The 16,282-nt window shown below is 40.2% G+C and overlaps 1 protein-coding gene across 3 annotated transcripts in view; it reads left to right on the top strand.

Moving 5' to 3' along the window:
* Window positions 1-16,282, top strand: part of mad1l1 (mitotic arrest deficient 1 like 1) — a 62,909-nt gene that overhangs the window by 30,799 nt on the left and 15,828 nt on the right. For all 3 annotated transcript variants that reach the window (XM_069689643.1, XM_069689642.1, XM_069689641.1), the window contains exons 16-17: window positions 2,026-2,245; window positions 6,044-6,237. In XM_069689643.1, the coding sequence (XP_069545744.1) occupies window positions 2,026-2,245; window positions 6,044-6,237 (414 nt within the window). The remainder of the gene's footprint in view (window positions 1-2,025; window positions 2,246-6,043; window positions 6,238-16,282) is intronic.

The following is a 16,282-nucleotide window of genomic DNA, read 5'->3' as shown; positions in this document are numbered from 1 at the left end:
ACTACACATACTCTAAAGGCCTTTGTGTTATTTTGCATGAGACCTTCAAATGTTCTTTACTTGATCAGAAAGTGACACGTGGAGTTACTAGTCCCGTGTGCTTTTCATCCAAAGACCAGATGTACCTGAATTAAAACTAAACTAAACTAAACTACGAACCCAGTGAAGTGCAATGGCAGCTGAAACATTGACTGTCCTTGTGCAGTCATTTATGGCTGACCTAATCAACCTATTGCTGAATCTATCGATGAAAAATGATTTTTCGTTATTGTAAACTTGATTGCTTTGGGGTTTTGTAGCTGGACTAAGCAAGACATTTGAAGATGTAATCTTACACTCTGGGAAACTGGAATAGACATTTTTGACAATTTTCTGACATTTTATAGACAAAATATGAATGCTGATGAAAATAAATTGTTACTCCGCTCTAATTTTGTCAATTATCTGATGTTCATTTTGCAAAGTAGCCTGTTGTCCCCATCTCTAGCCGCTTCCTCCAGCTCTTTCTGGGGATCCCAGGTGTTCCCAGACCAGAGGGGATATATAATCCCTCCAGCGTAGTCTGGGTCTTCCTTGTGGTCTCCTCCCAGTTGGACGTGCTCTCCTGGCATCATGGTCAGATACCAGAACCACCTCAGCCTGCTCCTTTCAATGGGAATTAGCCGCAGTTATTCTCTTAGCTCCCTCCTAATGTCTGAGGCCTTCTCCCGGTCCCTGAGGGTGATTTCAGCCGTCTGTATCTGCAGTCGTGTTCGTTTGGTTGTTACCCAGAGCTAATGATCATAGGGGGAGCATAGGACTGGACGGAATGGTGAATTGAAAGCTTCACTTTGCCGCTCGGCTCCCTATTTGCTACGACAGATTTGTACAACGTCCGCATCACTGCAGATGCAGCTCCAATCCGCCTGTCTATCTCCCGCTTCATTCTACCCGAGTGAACAAGCCCGTGAGATGTGTGAACTCTTTCACTTGGGTCAGCAACTCTCTTCCCAATTGGATGGGACAGTCCACCATTTCCTAGCAGCGCTCCACTGCCTCAGATTGGTTTGGATCTGATCCTCGTCCCATCCCCTACGCTCGGCATGTGAATGGCACAACCCGATGAAGCCCACAGACCTCCAGTTAGTAATGCTCAAACTTAACGCAAGGAGCATCAAACCTATCTTCATACATGGGGTGACATGTCAGCGCTGCGGTTGAGTGGAGTTGGTGATGTTAATCAGCTGCACAGAGAGGAAATCTGATTGTTCACTGCAGAGGCATGTCACTAATTCACAACGATTAGTGTACAGATGGCAGTTTGTGGGTTTCCTAGGAAAGGTAACGTACCAGACTTTTTCTTAGTCATGCACAGTAATCTCTTGCCGGCACAATTTTGATGTTGCTAGGTAACCAGCAGAGACTTCAGAGTGTTTTCAAAGTCTTGCCCTTAAAGACACATTGACTTTACAACACCAGCACCAATTCTTCTGAGTGCACGTAGGCATAGTTTCTAAAGGTACGTGTCAGGGAGTTTCTGCAGAACTTGCCACAATTCATCTGTGGATTTAGTTTGTCTCTGTGTGGAGTCAATCTGGGATCACATGAAGAGACAGAAGACAATGGTAAGATTCAGACGCTGTGGGAGCCATGCCATTTGATGCAGTGCTCCTTGTTCTCGCCTCTAAAGATAGCTCCGTATGACTTTGGCTGTATGTCTGGTTATATTGTGTTGCGTTACAAACTGAACTTTGATCAGGCACCTCCTTGATGTTATTACGTGATGAATAAAAGCACACATAAAGTGCCAAAAATGGTTTCAGAGTCGTGTTTAATTGGACTTCAAACAGGAATTAATTTTGGCACGATTGTTTTAATGTATAAAAGTATCCCTATTATTTAGTTATCTATCACGTCTGTTTCTTTGATTCAAAATCCATCCAACTTTGAGACTTTGGACAAGTAGACTGTATTTTAAGTCCAGTAAAGTCACAGCGCTCTGCAAAAACTGTACAATTGATGTCTGTCTATGTCTGTGTGTCTCAGGGAGACTATGACCCCGTCAAAACCCGAGTTGTCCACCTCAAAATGAACCCCACTGCCGTTGCCCAGCAACAGCGCCAAGAGGAAATGGAGGCTCTTCAGCAGGAGGTGACATGTCTCAGGGATCTCGTGCGGTCTTTGCAGGGCGGAGGGGCTGTGGTTCATTCTCAAGACAACTCCAGCATTCTCAATCTCAGTTTGCCGCCATCAAAGGAGGTGCTGGGTAAGATCCGCAACACGGGCACACATTTACAGAAACACTTTCACTAAGCTGACTCATTAGCTTCTGCTCCTGTCATGATAAATAAATAAAACAGATGGGTAGCTGCATTGAGCCTGCCATTGTCCATCACAATGCCATTAACCTTTTTTTTTTTTTTTTTAAATGTTTTTATCATAAACTAAACATGTGCCGTAGCTGGGATTAAGGCCACCGCATGTGCCATTGGATTTTTTTTAATTTTTTTTTTACTACCACTTCCTACACAGCATAAAGCAAAGTATTGATAATGGGAATTGCCCCGTTGATATTTTAGGGCACTAAAGCCTCTGTCCTCTTAAGTGAGTATATGACAGACAGAGAGAAAGTGCAGTTATGACGGGGTTAAATATGTAATTGGAGTTCAGGGCAGTTCAGTGGCCGAAGTCTATTTGCACATTTGTCTTCTGAGGATCTCGGCGCTCGTTGCTCTCACTATCCCTCTCCAGCTCACTGACACCATCTCATTTCTCTTGTCTCCTCTCTTTTTACAACTCCCAGCCTTATTTTTTCTTTTCAAACTTCAGTTCTTTCTGGTCTTTTAAAAAAAAAAAAAAAAAAAAAAGTATGCTGACAAAGTATGAAATGAAGTTTACAATTAAAGTAACACAATTTATTTTTGGTTTTGGATAATGATTGAAGCCACATCAGAAATATTGCTTCTGTATCATACTCGTAAAGTATTTTTCAAAAAGCAATTAACTAGGCTGTTATAAAATATTATTCCAAGCTTTATACATGACTGCTTTGTAAATGAAGAAATTCCTTTGCTCCCTCTAATGCTTCCTACAGATTGCTTTTCTGTGACGAGTAAAAATATTATTGAGAATAATGATTTTGACAACACAAATCATTTGACTCTTCACTCGTACAAAAGTTGTATTTTCATGAAAAAACAAAACAAGTGAGTGCTCCATCATGTAGCTAAGAAGTAAACTGCTCCAATGAGTCATTAAAGTAGATAAAGACAACCCAATTAAAAAAATGAGACATCCAAAATTATACTTAGTCATTTATTTCTAGAGGAAAATTATCCGATGTTAAATTGGGAGTGTTGAAGGGGGTTGGTCGGTCACATTTTTATAAATGTGTGCTTTTGTTAAAATAATAAATAATTTGTGTCACTACCCCCTTTTTTCTGTTAGTTAAACGGATATACGTGCACACTTTGGTGGTATTTCAGGTTGAAAAATTAGTAAGCCAAAAATAAATAGAAGTTCCCTCAATAGTGGAATTTTCTGGATAGCTTTTAAGCATCTGTGTACCCAAAACCATGGAGACCAATTAAGGGCAAAAGTCATTAGCTTCCTCCAAAATTCAAAAGATGATGTAAAAAAAAATCCTCAGAATACTTTGATTTAGTAACTCAAAACCTACATGTTTATTTGTGCACTCGTCTTTGTGATTGCACAGGGAATGACATGTCTGTGTCCCTGTGTGCATGTCCATTTGTCTCCATGTTAGAGTAAATGTATGTGTCGCTGTAACTTGAGAATTATTGGCCAGTTTCAGGGCAGTTTGATTGCTGTCATAAAGTGACACTTTCGTCACAATCCTGAAGTCTTGAAACCGTATTTATCAGCAATGACTGACACTCGAGAGGACCACAGTCACCCAGGAGACGGACAGGCACACGGGCGCACTCACAGACTCTTCGCTTTATATTTTCTCGCTATTCACTTGTTAAATAATGACAGATAAAAATGTAATAGGTGTTAGATGTAGGAAGTGAAGAATTATGGGTAGTAATAATTATAAATCATCATGAAAATGCACTAACTGCCCTTTGTGTGTGTGTGTGTGTGTGTGTGTGTGTGTGTGTGTGTGTGTGTGTGTGTGTGTGTGTGTGTGTGTGTGTGTGTGTGTGTGTGTGTGTGTGATAGTTAAAGAGTATTGGGATTTGACAGTAGTAAGGACTGACTGTAAAAAGCTCTTTAATAAGGTGTTATTCTTGTTGATGTAGATGCACATTTGAGCAAGTGAAATGCTTTTGACCTCCACTTTTTTTTTTTTTTTAGTTATTAAGTAAGCATTTTGTCTTCCTCGGCTACATTATTTTTTCTCCCCTTTTTAAGTCTGTTTCTGCCTCTCCTGCCTGTTTTACAAGTGCTTTTTAAAATTCTATCAAACTCAGCTTTGACAGAAATCAGAAACCGTGACACAAAAGATCTTAATGATGTGGTGAAGTATTAGTGTTGATACTCACTCCTGTTTTAATTAGAACAGTCTGTCCACCTTTCAGGGTTGTGTGGACCTTTTAATAAGGACAGCGAATGCACTCCCATTAAATATGTCTGGGATCAGATGGAAGATTTCAAACTAAGCGTATAAATAGCAATTAAATTGTGTTGAGTATTGATGACTCCAATATCAATGTTAATGCAAGCATACAGTAAATGAAGAGAACACCTGGTGTGGATAAAAGCTGCCCCACTTCTCTGACTTTGTGGACTGAAAGCACTAAGTGTGAATTGGCGCTTTCAGACCGGAGGAACTTTTTCATAGTTCTGAGCACAGTTGGAGCAAATACCCCTTCTTGGTGGTGTTTTAACACGTTAGCTCGGAGCCGAAGTAACACCAAAGTCACACAAAAACACAAACAAACTAACCGATCGTGGCAGCGGAAGCAGTAATCATGGAACTCCTCTGTTCTGTGAGGTTAAATTACTGTTTTTATCAAAAGAGTCTGGTGGCTTTGAAGACAGCAGTATAGCGCAGTTCCCCGTCAGAAATGGCTGTGTAACAGCAAGGCGAAGCAGTGAAAGTATTCTAATTAGCATACATTCAAACAGATATATATATATATATATATATATATATATATATATATATATATATACATATATATATATATTTTTTTTTTTTTTAGTTGTCTAAAATGCATTTTGTTACCGACACCCTCCGCAGCAGATTACTGGTTGGCTTTCATGCCGTGACGGCTGCTGGTTTCTCCAAACTGGGGACATGCCGACCCCTTTTTACTGCAGGTGAACTGACGATTGATAAGTGCCGCATACAACCCCGCTTCAAACTAAACTATCCTTTTAGTGTCAGCCATCAAAAATGGAACAAAACACCGACAAATGTTGTAGTATTTGTTGTGCAGAAGAGGCGTTTCCAACCGCTGGCTGACTTACGTCATTTCTGTGTTGCTATTGTTTTTGGGTCTGCGGGGTGCTCAACAATGGGTTTTCATTCTCCTCACAACTGTTTGGTCCCAAAACACCTCAAATTTGCCTCTTTGCAGTTGTTTCACCATTTCTGAGCTCACATTATATTCATGCACAATCACATGCATGCATAACCTCTTCAGCTCTTTCTGCAATACCATTGTAAAAAAAAAAAAAAAACTCCACTCGTTCTTCTTCACACAAACTCATTTCTCTGACTCCTCAAATCGAGTCTCCAAATTAAGGTAATTATCGCAAATTGATTTTCAACAAATTAATGTCAAGACCCATTCTGTGTCTGCTCTCCATGATTTTCTTTGCTCCCAGCTCAGACACACAGCTGTCTGCTTTAGTTACCACCCCCCTCTGCGCATTATAGTATTTTGGAGGCTCTCAAATGAGCAGATGGACTGCTGCAGAGAGTGTATATTTGATATTGAGCCGTCCATTTCAGAAGGCGTCTTGCACATGTGGCGGAGAACTAAGTGTGAAATTCACATGTAATAAAGATTAAAGTTATACGGATATACCCACCCAGTCCTGTATGTCCGAGACCAGCTGTGATATGTTCTCCCAACTTTGTGTTTTGCAGATTTACGTAAGCAGATGGAGAGCTCTGAGCTCAGGAACCAGAGGCTGAAGGAGGTGTTTCAGAGAAAAATCCAGGAGTTCCGCACCGTCTGCTACGTCCTGACGGGCTACCAGATAGATATAACCACTGAGAACCAATACAGGCTCTCCTCAGTCTATGCAGAGCACATGGACGACTGCTTGCTCTTCAAAAAGGTTTGTACACTTTACATTTAAGGCAGGGCAATGGGGACACAAATATCCCTCTGTTTCTGACCTAATACTTAAATGTCAACATAAAATAATGTTGGTGCAGTCAAAGAGACCCAAGCAGGGCGAGTTATACAAGCAAAAATATATTAAACTTCACCTTAAGACAAAAAAAACACGTTAAAACTACGTGTATCACAATATTACAATAAACCAAATCCAAACACTCACATAATGGTATCTATTTTATCAGTATCTTTTTAGCTTTACATACATTACATCTGTACCTGCACACTTGATGAGATCAGACATGGCTGCAAGTGGCTACGAGCCACTGGCAGTGTGCGTTTCAGCAAGCATGTGCACACTGATCATTAGACAGAAGTGTGAAGTGGAAATGGGCTCACTGGCAACATCAAAAATTCCTACAAGCTGTAGCAGTTGTGTGAGTTCTCACACAGATGCTACAGAAAGTGCAAATTTGGCCTTACAATGTGGTCTTTTTTCCACCTATTTACTGTAACCCCCCCCCCCCCCAAAAAAAAAAAAAACACGTTCATGCCCCATTACGCCACATTATAGCTTTGTGCCTGGCTAAGCCATGCAGTGAGGGGAACACAACAGAGGCTCTCCTTTCATGTGTTTCTTCAATATGTGTGAGTGGAGGAGTGGTTGTGTGTGTGTGTGTGTGTGTGTGTGTGTGTGTGTGTGTGTGTGTGTGTGTGTGTGTGTGTGTGTGTGTGTGTGTGTGTGTGTGTGTAAAAGAGTGATGGCTGGGCAATGTCACAGGTCTGGGCTGCATTAATTGATCACCCCTCCTCATACGCTCATTGAGTGGGCTAAATAAAAAACTGTACGTGTGACTGTCCCTTAGCTGTTGAGCAAATCCTTTTCTTAAATAGCTTTGCAGAAAAAAAACATCCTGTTGTGCTCTTACCTCTTTGTCTCTTCCCTTCCTCTCCTCTCATTTCCCCATCCTATCCTGCTATACTTTTCCCCTCTTTATCTCTCCCGTCTTGTTTCATCTCTCCCTCTCTGTGTTACTCTGATCTGAGTGTGTAGCAGGAACTAATCGCCGTGTTGTTGTTCTGTTGTCTTATGATAAGGGGCCTCTAGCTAGAACCGAGACTGTGGAGAATCCATACAGGCTAGGTGGAAGGCGGCTTTATTATCTTGGCAGGTAATTATAGTGGTCAAGTGTCAGATGATTGCGACTGGTCATTAGTGCCTTGCTCAAGGATTTTCTTGAATGCCGCTGGAGTAGAGTAAAATAAAAAAATAAAAATTTAAAAAGGGGGGGGAGGGGGGTGGCGAAAACATGCGTGCAAGTTTTTTTTTTCTTTTTCTTTTACTTCTTGCCAGTGTGTCCAATCTGCTCCATCGAACCCACCTGCGACCATGCCCTGAGAGATAATTCACTGTCAATATTTATTAACCTCAGACTGTGTCCATAAAACACAGGGATGCCCTCATGGTGCGCACTGTCACACTCAAATGCACGCATACTCGCTCCAATCTCAACACTGTCACACCACACAGCACCTCTGTACCACCCCACCCTCCCTCTATTGGCTGCACATGCATACAGATGTACACACACACACACACACACACACACACACACACACACACACACACACACACACACACACACACACACACACACACACACACACACACACACACACACACACACACACACACACACACACACACACACACACACACACAACAGATGCTAACACCTTCAGTATTGGTATTCACGACTGTGAGCATGTATGACACGCACGCCTAGTGGCCTATTGGAGTAGAGAGGCCTGCACTACCAATGGAATACAACAGTCACACCCCACACACACACACACACACACACACACACACACACACACACACACACACACACACACACACACACACACACACACACACACACACACACACACACACACACTACAAGGAACACACAAATACACATGAATGCAAGATATATTTTAAGCTTTTGTGTGAGTTTAATCTGGTGATGGGAATAGAAAGTGGACTAATTGTTGGATGAGGCAGCAGTAAGTGGAGAGAAAATGGGGGATTTTGGACAGGAAGCATAGAAGTCTTTACAAATAGGATTCTAATATTATTCACCTCAGCAACAGGGTTGCCAGATAATCCTGCTAATATTCCCCTCTAGCAGAGGCACCCAAATCCCCTGCCTATGGTGTAAGCTGTTTAACCTGCAACAGTCACATTCCCCTACTTTCTCTTTTCTCATGCATTCCTTACTGTATGTTGCACTCTCGTTCAAATGTCTTTATGCCTTTTCATTTTTCAGCCCCTTTAACATTGCTGTAGTTTGCTAATTGAAATGGTTAGAGATGTTTTTCTGTCTCTCTCACTGGTAGACAGACAGGATGATAATGGTAATTATGACTGCAACAAGTGTTTTTTATTTTTTTTTATTTTGTCACGAGCAAGGCTCAGATGTTATGATTTAAAAAATGTTTTCCCTCATTTCATCTTTGAAGTGTATCCATACAAGCATATGTTAATTACATAGAAGAGGAAAATAAAACAGTATTTCAGTGATCATAACTTTTGTAAATTTATGCAAAATTGTTTTTCAAATAAAATGATTGAATCCACAGCTGTTGTATTCAACAGCTTGAATACAACTTCTGTTGTATTCAAAAAGCAGTTGCTGCTAACACTTTATTGATGATTAACTTGCTGCTTATTTACTTTATTATAAGATAGTTCAAGGTAAAAAAAAATGCAGAAAATGCTTCTGAGATTTCATATATCCATAGTGTTAATATATCTTCTTTTATCATTTAATTGACAATGCAGCGGATTCTCACAGGGCAAAGCAGCATTATTTATGAAGCCCAATTCAAACAGGCAATTCAAAGTGCTTTTGATTGCAAAGCGTAAAAGGCACTCAAATGCTAAAATAGAAATAGATACATAACAGTAGACCACAGTAATACGTGGTTGAGTTAAAACATACTCTGTCCAACTGCGTCGCAGATTGTACAGTTTCTATGTTAGTGAGTTTGTGTGTGCTGCTGTGCAACATAACTCTGATTAGCATAATATTGGAAAACTCCATTGAGAGCCAGTTGTTTAGATTAACTACATTGTCACAATAATGAAAATGTAGACTTCATTTCCTCATTGTGCCCACCAGGATAGCTTGATTTTGACATGGCTCTGAGTTTGGTGATGCAAGTCAGTTATCAATCTATCCGTCCAACATTGGCCCAGAGTGAAGTACTGTGTCTCAACAACTTTTGGATGAATTACCTTGACAGTTATAAGACATTTATGGTCCTCAGAGGCTGAATCTTTATGGCAGGGGTTTCGCCTGACTTTTTTTTTATTTTTTATAGATCACCACCAACAGATGAGCAGTTCTCCAAACTGCCCAACGCTTATGTTATTCTACATTATAATTCATCCTGTTTGAAATATGCCTTTGACTGGACTTTAAACTGAGAAACAACCTAACCCTTACTGTGTCCTAAATTTAGACGATGCTGAGAGATGTCAGTGTTTCCCACAGGCTGAGAACTTAGTTGTGGGTTGTGAGTAGCAAAGCACCTATTCGATGTTCATGTAGAGTCAAGTAGTTTAGAGGGGGATCGTTTAACCCAGGTTATTTTCTGTTGCTATAATTTGCAGATATCCCCTAAACACCTCATATGCAAGGTGTCACGAGCTATGCGCACAGCGACGCCTCTTCACATCACTGAGACAGGTGTGCAAGCAAAAATGTATTAGTTTGAAAATAGTGACACACGGCTTTCTAATGTAAGATTTACCGAAGGCGAAACAGAGGGATTTCATCTATTTATACAGGTCACTAAAGTCATCAGTTGTGTGTTTACACCGAGGTTGCTCCTTCAGTCTGTCTTGATGAGTTACTTGGCACGAAAGCAAACAAAACGTGCCACAGTTGCTGTTTCCCACCAACGAGTATTGTTGCACCGACAGAAGTAGAAACCCGTCTTTCTTTCCGCAACGTCGTAGGTTTCTCTTGTGGCCTTTTTTCTCGAGTACCAGTAAGAGACTGAGAGAGCATCTTGTAGTGCATTCATCTTCCCCTCATGTATTTCAGTGAAATCAATCAAATCCGATAGGCCCTTACTGGCCCATTTGGGCCTGTGAACTCTCAATGCATGAACTTTTACTCGGTCTTAAAGTGGAGAGAGATCAAAAGTTGTGGCTGTCAAAGTCGACTGAAGCTGTTGTTCTCTTATCGTGTTGCAAACAAGGTACTTAGCCACAAATAGTTTGTGGAAAAATACTGTTTGTCAATTAATAATGTATTAATGTTATGTTAAAGTGGCTGTGATGCCTGAATTATTTGGAGAGGGAAAGTGTGCAGAAAAGGTTTTTGTGTATGAGCCTATGTGCATGTGTGTAATTTATATTTTTAGCTCACCCCTAGGTGAGAGGGCTGATTAGCATCAGTGATTAGGTATTTATGAGGCTCTGCTAATCAGCGAGATAAACACCTTAGCTGTGTCAGGGAGTGACTTATTTGAATACTTTTCTTCCTGAAGTTTCAAGGAGAGGGAGGCACGGCTTGCATGTTACATTAACATTACTTTTACTATTTAAAGGTTCAGATAAACTCGGTCTAAAAGTTTATTGGTAGTATTTTATTATTTTTTTTTACACAAACAGTGATTAGGTTGCTGCAGACACGAGAAATAGCACATTTTGTTTTTAGAAAAATATTGTTTTATTTTGACCATACTGTCACGGTGGTCATAGACATGCTCAAGTGAAGCAATACATTTGTCAGATATCATCTGGATGGTGACCTCAACATTGGGGTTCATGTTGTTCTACTTTGTACCCGAGAAACTGGAGTTGAGCAACGTTAGTTAAGTCGGACCAGTTAAAAAAAACAAGAGAAAGGTATTGTAGACAAAGAAGTGATGCGTCTCTGTAAATAATCTCCCAGAGCAGATGCACTGCTGGGCTTACACACCACTGATATTGATTAGCTCATTAACAAATAAACAAACGCATGCACACAGAGCAGGGCTCTCCATAGCAGTCACTAAAAACATCTCCATGTTCTCTACGGACTGACTTTTCTTTTTTTTTTCCTTCCCTGCTTTGCTCTCTCTACCTCTTCCTTCGATTCGGTGATACTCTCTCCCCTCATTTCTCTTCCTAATGAAAGGAAAAGATAGAATCTCAGAGGCTCCTCATTAAAACATATTCCCAATTAACTGTCAACCCTCTCACCAGAGAGTGATGGAGGGAAAGGCAAATATAGAGAGAAATGGTGGACTGCAGGTGATACGTAGACATAGCACAAGCAATGAAAAAGTTTTTTTTTGTAAAAGCTAAATATTTTGTTTGCATGTGTTGAGAGTGGGTGAAGGAAGAGGACGGTTAATAAAGTACAGTTTATGAACACTGTTGAGTCTTTAATGACCTGTCTCTGTTTTATCAGCCACTTGGGAATGATTAACGCCACACAAATGTGTGTTTGCTTATGAGCGTGTGTGTGCCTGTAGGACAGATTGTAAGCCACTGCTTGAGTGGTTATGTTATTTGTCTATTACAGCTTAATTTTAAACTAACTTTGAAGCACAGCTTGACTGTTGGGGTAGCTGATAGCTACAGCGTTTAGGAGCTCATTCAGTGGAGCTCAGCTGGGCCGGTGGCCAAAAAAGTTCTTGGTGTCACTCTTTGTCACCCAGTAATGTCTCACGCAGTGATAAGCCTGTTATCTTTTCCTCTCTCGTCTCAGACCAATCACATTTAATGACACAGCGTGAGACCGTTTTATGTGTCAGACTGTGTGGCAGCAACTTAAAATGATGAGGACCAATAAAGGTTTTGTATTTTACTTTTTAACCATTTTTATTGATCAGATAATAAAGTGGAAAGAACAAGCCCATTTTCAAAGGAATGGTAGTTTCACCTCATTTATTGCCCACAACAAAACTATTGAAAGCACCCAGTAGGGTGTAAAAATATCAATATGAGCTGATTTTAAAAGGGAAGACAGATTGCAGTCCTTTTTCATAATTAAGGTTATTCTTACATTTTGACTATCTTTTGTCATATAACTGCCAAAATATGGATGTGCCAATATGTCCTCCCATCCTCTTGGAGTGCAAATACTTAACAATAGTGAAGAATTTCTACAATTACAATCACCGTAAACAGTGCAGTGACTTTGACAACTTCTGCTTTAGCTTGGCTGAGGCATGATCGCTGAAAGTGCTTTGCTTGTAGTACAACTCCCTGCAGAGGTAAATCCTCATCAGTCAACTGCGCAGTTAAACTGGTGAGAGACATTGGGCAGACGGTGCTCGTCCAAATATCAGTAGTGAAGCTGAATACCAAAAGCTCGTGCAACCCGCCTCAAATGTGCTTTTGGCAAGACAGCTTCTGTGATTTAGGGACTTACTTCTGTTACTTTAACTGCGTGCAGATTGGGTCTGGATATTTTCTCGCTTCTCCAGTGTTTGACTACAAAGGTTGTTGCTGTCTCCGGTTGATCGCATTAACAAACTCCTTGAACTCTGTGTTGTGTTGGATCTTGGATTGATTGGATTGGAGGTTTTATCAAATTGCTTGTGTTAAATAAACTATATTCATTCCTTTTGACAATTTTAGCAGAACTACCTTGTGGTGTGTTTTACTTGTAATTTTGTAGGTTGTTATAAAAAAAAAATTTTTTAACTGTTACCACTGTCAATTTCCTTGATGGGATGGTCAATGTTTTTTTTTTTTTTCTGATTCTGATCTTTCACCTGACAACATTTCTCCTCCTCTGCCTACCTGCTCAACCAGCATGTGTTTAACGTAATGTTACTATAAAGTAGCGTCGAGTGGTCTTTTCAGTGAAAGTATACAGTTCTGAGTAGTACAAGTGCATGAGCACAGCATGGGACCCAACACTGATGTCAGTGCCACAAAACGACTGTATGGCCTGTACCAACCAAGCTTTGAAATCCAAGCCAGTAAAGAAGACAATACCACTGAGGGCAGTTCGGGCTCGGCTTCAAAAAACATCTGGCTCTAATAGACTGCATTTCAAAAAACACCAACTTCTCTCATGGAAGTCAGCGATTTATTTCCACTAGTCATTATGATGTCATTAGCTACACTCACTCATTATGATCATTGTGATTGTGGTCAATTTACAAATAATTCCATGATTAATTAGATACTAGGGTTCAAAGAGAGGTATTTTTGGAGTGGGGTGACTGGTTTGATTGACATGCCTGGATTAAGTGATTGACCAGCTGTTTGAGTGAAGCAGGCAATGAAAAGGAGGATCAGTCAGCAGTGGATGCGGGTCACATGCCCAGTGTTATGATTCACTCATGATATAATACATGTTCCTTTGTCGTCATCTGTCAGTAGAGGCGAAACGTTTTCCATCGACAGTTTTGCCGTTTGTTTGCTTGTTTTTGGTCTTTGTTCAGTCAACTTTAATGACAACTTTTTTTTCCTAAGTAACTATTTATTTCTGTAATGCTCCCTAATGTTCAGCTGTTCAGTCTGATTGAGAGATAGAGAGGTGATCCTTATAATTTGTCAACCTAAATCATTTAAATAGCGGGACAAAATATTAGGAACACCTCTCGGTATAACCATTTGAATAAACCAACGCCTCTCAATTAAACTAAATAACAACTGAACATTATGATCCTTGTGAAGAGAGGATTTATTGCTGGGTTGTTCTATTAACTAAATGCTTCACTTGTCATTGGTTTTAATGTAATGACTGATCCGAGATATACAATTTAAGCGTTAAGTAGAATGCATCTTGTCCATTAGCTATTATACCAATGATGCAGTTATACACATTAGCCCCCTCTTCCTGTATTTGGGAGGTCCTGGCTGCAACCAGGGAAAATGGGCTTTAATGTGGCTCCTATGCAAAACAGTAAGTTAATCATCGCACATTGCTAGAGCAGTCATGCAAAGTAATCTTTAAAATTGTTTGTTTAAAAAGCCATAGTTGAATTTATTTAATGCATAATGAGTCAACAATCAAGATGACTAATAACTTAAAAATGAAACTGAGTTAACAGATTTTTAGTTACAACCGGTTCATTAGGACTGACTGTGCCACTTGCAAAAAATGCCCTCCTCAGTTTTCAGTAAATAAGTCCAGTTTATTGTGGAATTAATTTGCCACATTTCGATGATCAGACTTCTTCCATGAATATCGTACCATTTGTACTCATTCTGGCAAGAGAATTTAACTGTGGAGGCTGTGCCACTGTAGTGACCCTATTTTTTTTTTAGCTGAATCTGGTCAAATAAGGTCATGATGCAGACTAAAGACCGATGTAGTTTATACAGAACATCTTTTAAGATCTTGTTGAGCCACTCTTAGTGAGTTTTTTTGGTAAATGTTTACGTGGGTTGTACGCCCAAATAATTGGCTGTTTGGAGTACATTATCTCTTCTGTTCCTTTTGTACATTGCTTTTAGTCATCTAAAATGCCTGTGTGCGTGCACATGCATGAACTCTTGTTCATGTGTGAAAGACGGAGCAATAAAAATGAATATGAAAGTAAAGAGGATAAGTGAGTGGGTGTTTGAAATATTTTGGGAAAAGAGAGAAGGCTTGCTGGGACTGAATTTCACTTTGCTCACTGACTGAAACAAAACTCGTACTAATGTATCGCTGATAGCTATGAAGATAAACATGAGCACAGCACTAATAAACAGTAAACAAAAAGGCGGATGGGAATACGAGAGTGAATAAATTAACTGCAGTGGATGTGACTTTATGTACTTAAACCTTCAGAGAGAAATCTTAGAGTTAAAATCCCAGAGAAAGAGGAGAATGTTGACTCGGATATCTCCTGACAGTTTCCTGTCCTGTTCGCCCTCAGGAAAGGGTGTGTGTGTGTGTGTGTGTGTGTGTGCGCGTGCGTGCGTGCGTGTGCGTGCGCGTGTGTGCGTGCGCGCCCATTTGCGTGCCTGCTCTTGCCGGCGTCACTAGCTCCTCTGGTTGATGTTCGTAACATATGTCTGCTGTCTCCATGGTAACGTGATACATCCCAACCACACACAAGTCCACCTGAAGTCATGAATATGAGAGAGCTTCTCTGGCTCTGTCACGGACTCACGGTGGTTCACACACCAGTGTTGTCTCATATAAATATCTATTACTTAAACCAGTCACTCGCATGATTTTAATGGGACTTTTCCTTTATAATTTAGAAGAAAAAAAAATCATCCAGTTTTAATATCTGCTTACATGTGCACATTTACATGTCATTGATGAGTTGGTTGGGCTTTGTGCTAAAGAGTGAACAAGAATACCTAAACCACATGTAGTTGATGCATATTTGTTGGTTAGGCCATAGACTCTATATAAAAGTAGACGTAGCTTCCAGGTCTGAAAAGTGAGGCCACCGTGTAAGTGCAGTACCCCAGATGGCAGCTAGGGGTTGGTCCCAAAAAGGGACATCTTTTTTGTTCACTATTCATATCTACTCAAGGGCAGCTGATGAAGTTACATTAGTCACTTACACCCTAATCTCTGACTAAATGCTTAGTGGTTTAGTTGCATCGTGGGTAATGTAGGCCCTAGATATTGAATGTGTAGTTTAAGAGAGACATTTTCTCTGTTTTCCGCTGCATCGGTTTTTGTTCTTCTTTGTTCTTTTTTTTTTTTTTTTTTTAACTTTCCTCTGTGACTCTCAGTGTTACAGGAACGCAATGCAAATGTGTTGGACCACTCTTTTAAACTCTCGCCACTTTCTCTTCAGTCAGTGAAGATAAGAGAAATGCTAAGAGTGCACTTCAGTTTGAGCCTAAAAGTTTCATGCTGTAAATGTTCTGTGGGCTGCTGTTCTACAGTAAAAGGTCACCTAACTTATGTACTTCCTCTAAGTATTTGTGATGGTCACTATTATAACTTACCTACCTACCCACCCACCCAAAAACCATCACCGTATAATGTAAAGTTTTTCTTTTGATTATTTCTTTTGGTATTTTATGCCTTTATTTGACAGTAACAGTGAACACAGAAAGAAAATGTAGGCTACCTGGTAATTAT

Source organism: Brachyistius frenatus, unplaced genomic scaffold (genome assembly GCF_029030835.1).
Source record: "Brachyistius frenatus isolate BFR_SWC_R1_liver_20210118 unplaced genomic scaffold, ASM2903083v1 Contig_7, whole genome shotgun sequence".
Taxonomy (NCBI): Eukaryota; Metazoa; Chordata; class Actinopteri; family Embiotocidae; genus Brachyistius; species Brachyistius frenatus.
This window is presented reverse-complemented; position numbering and strand designations above follow the sequence as displayed.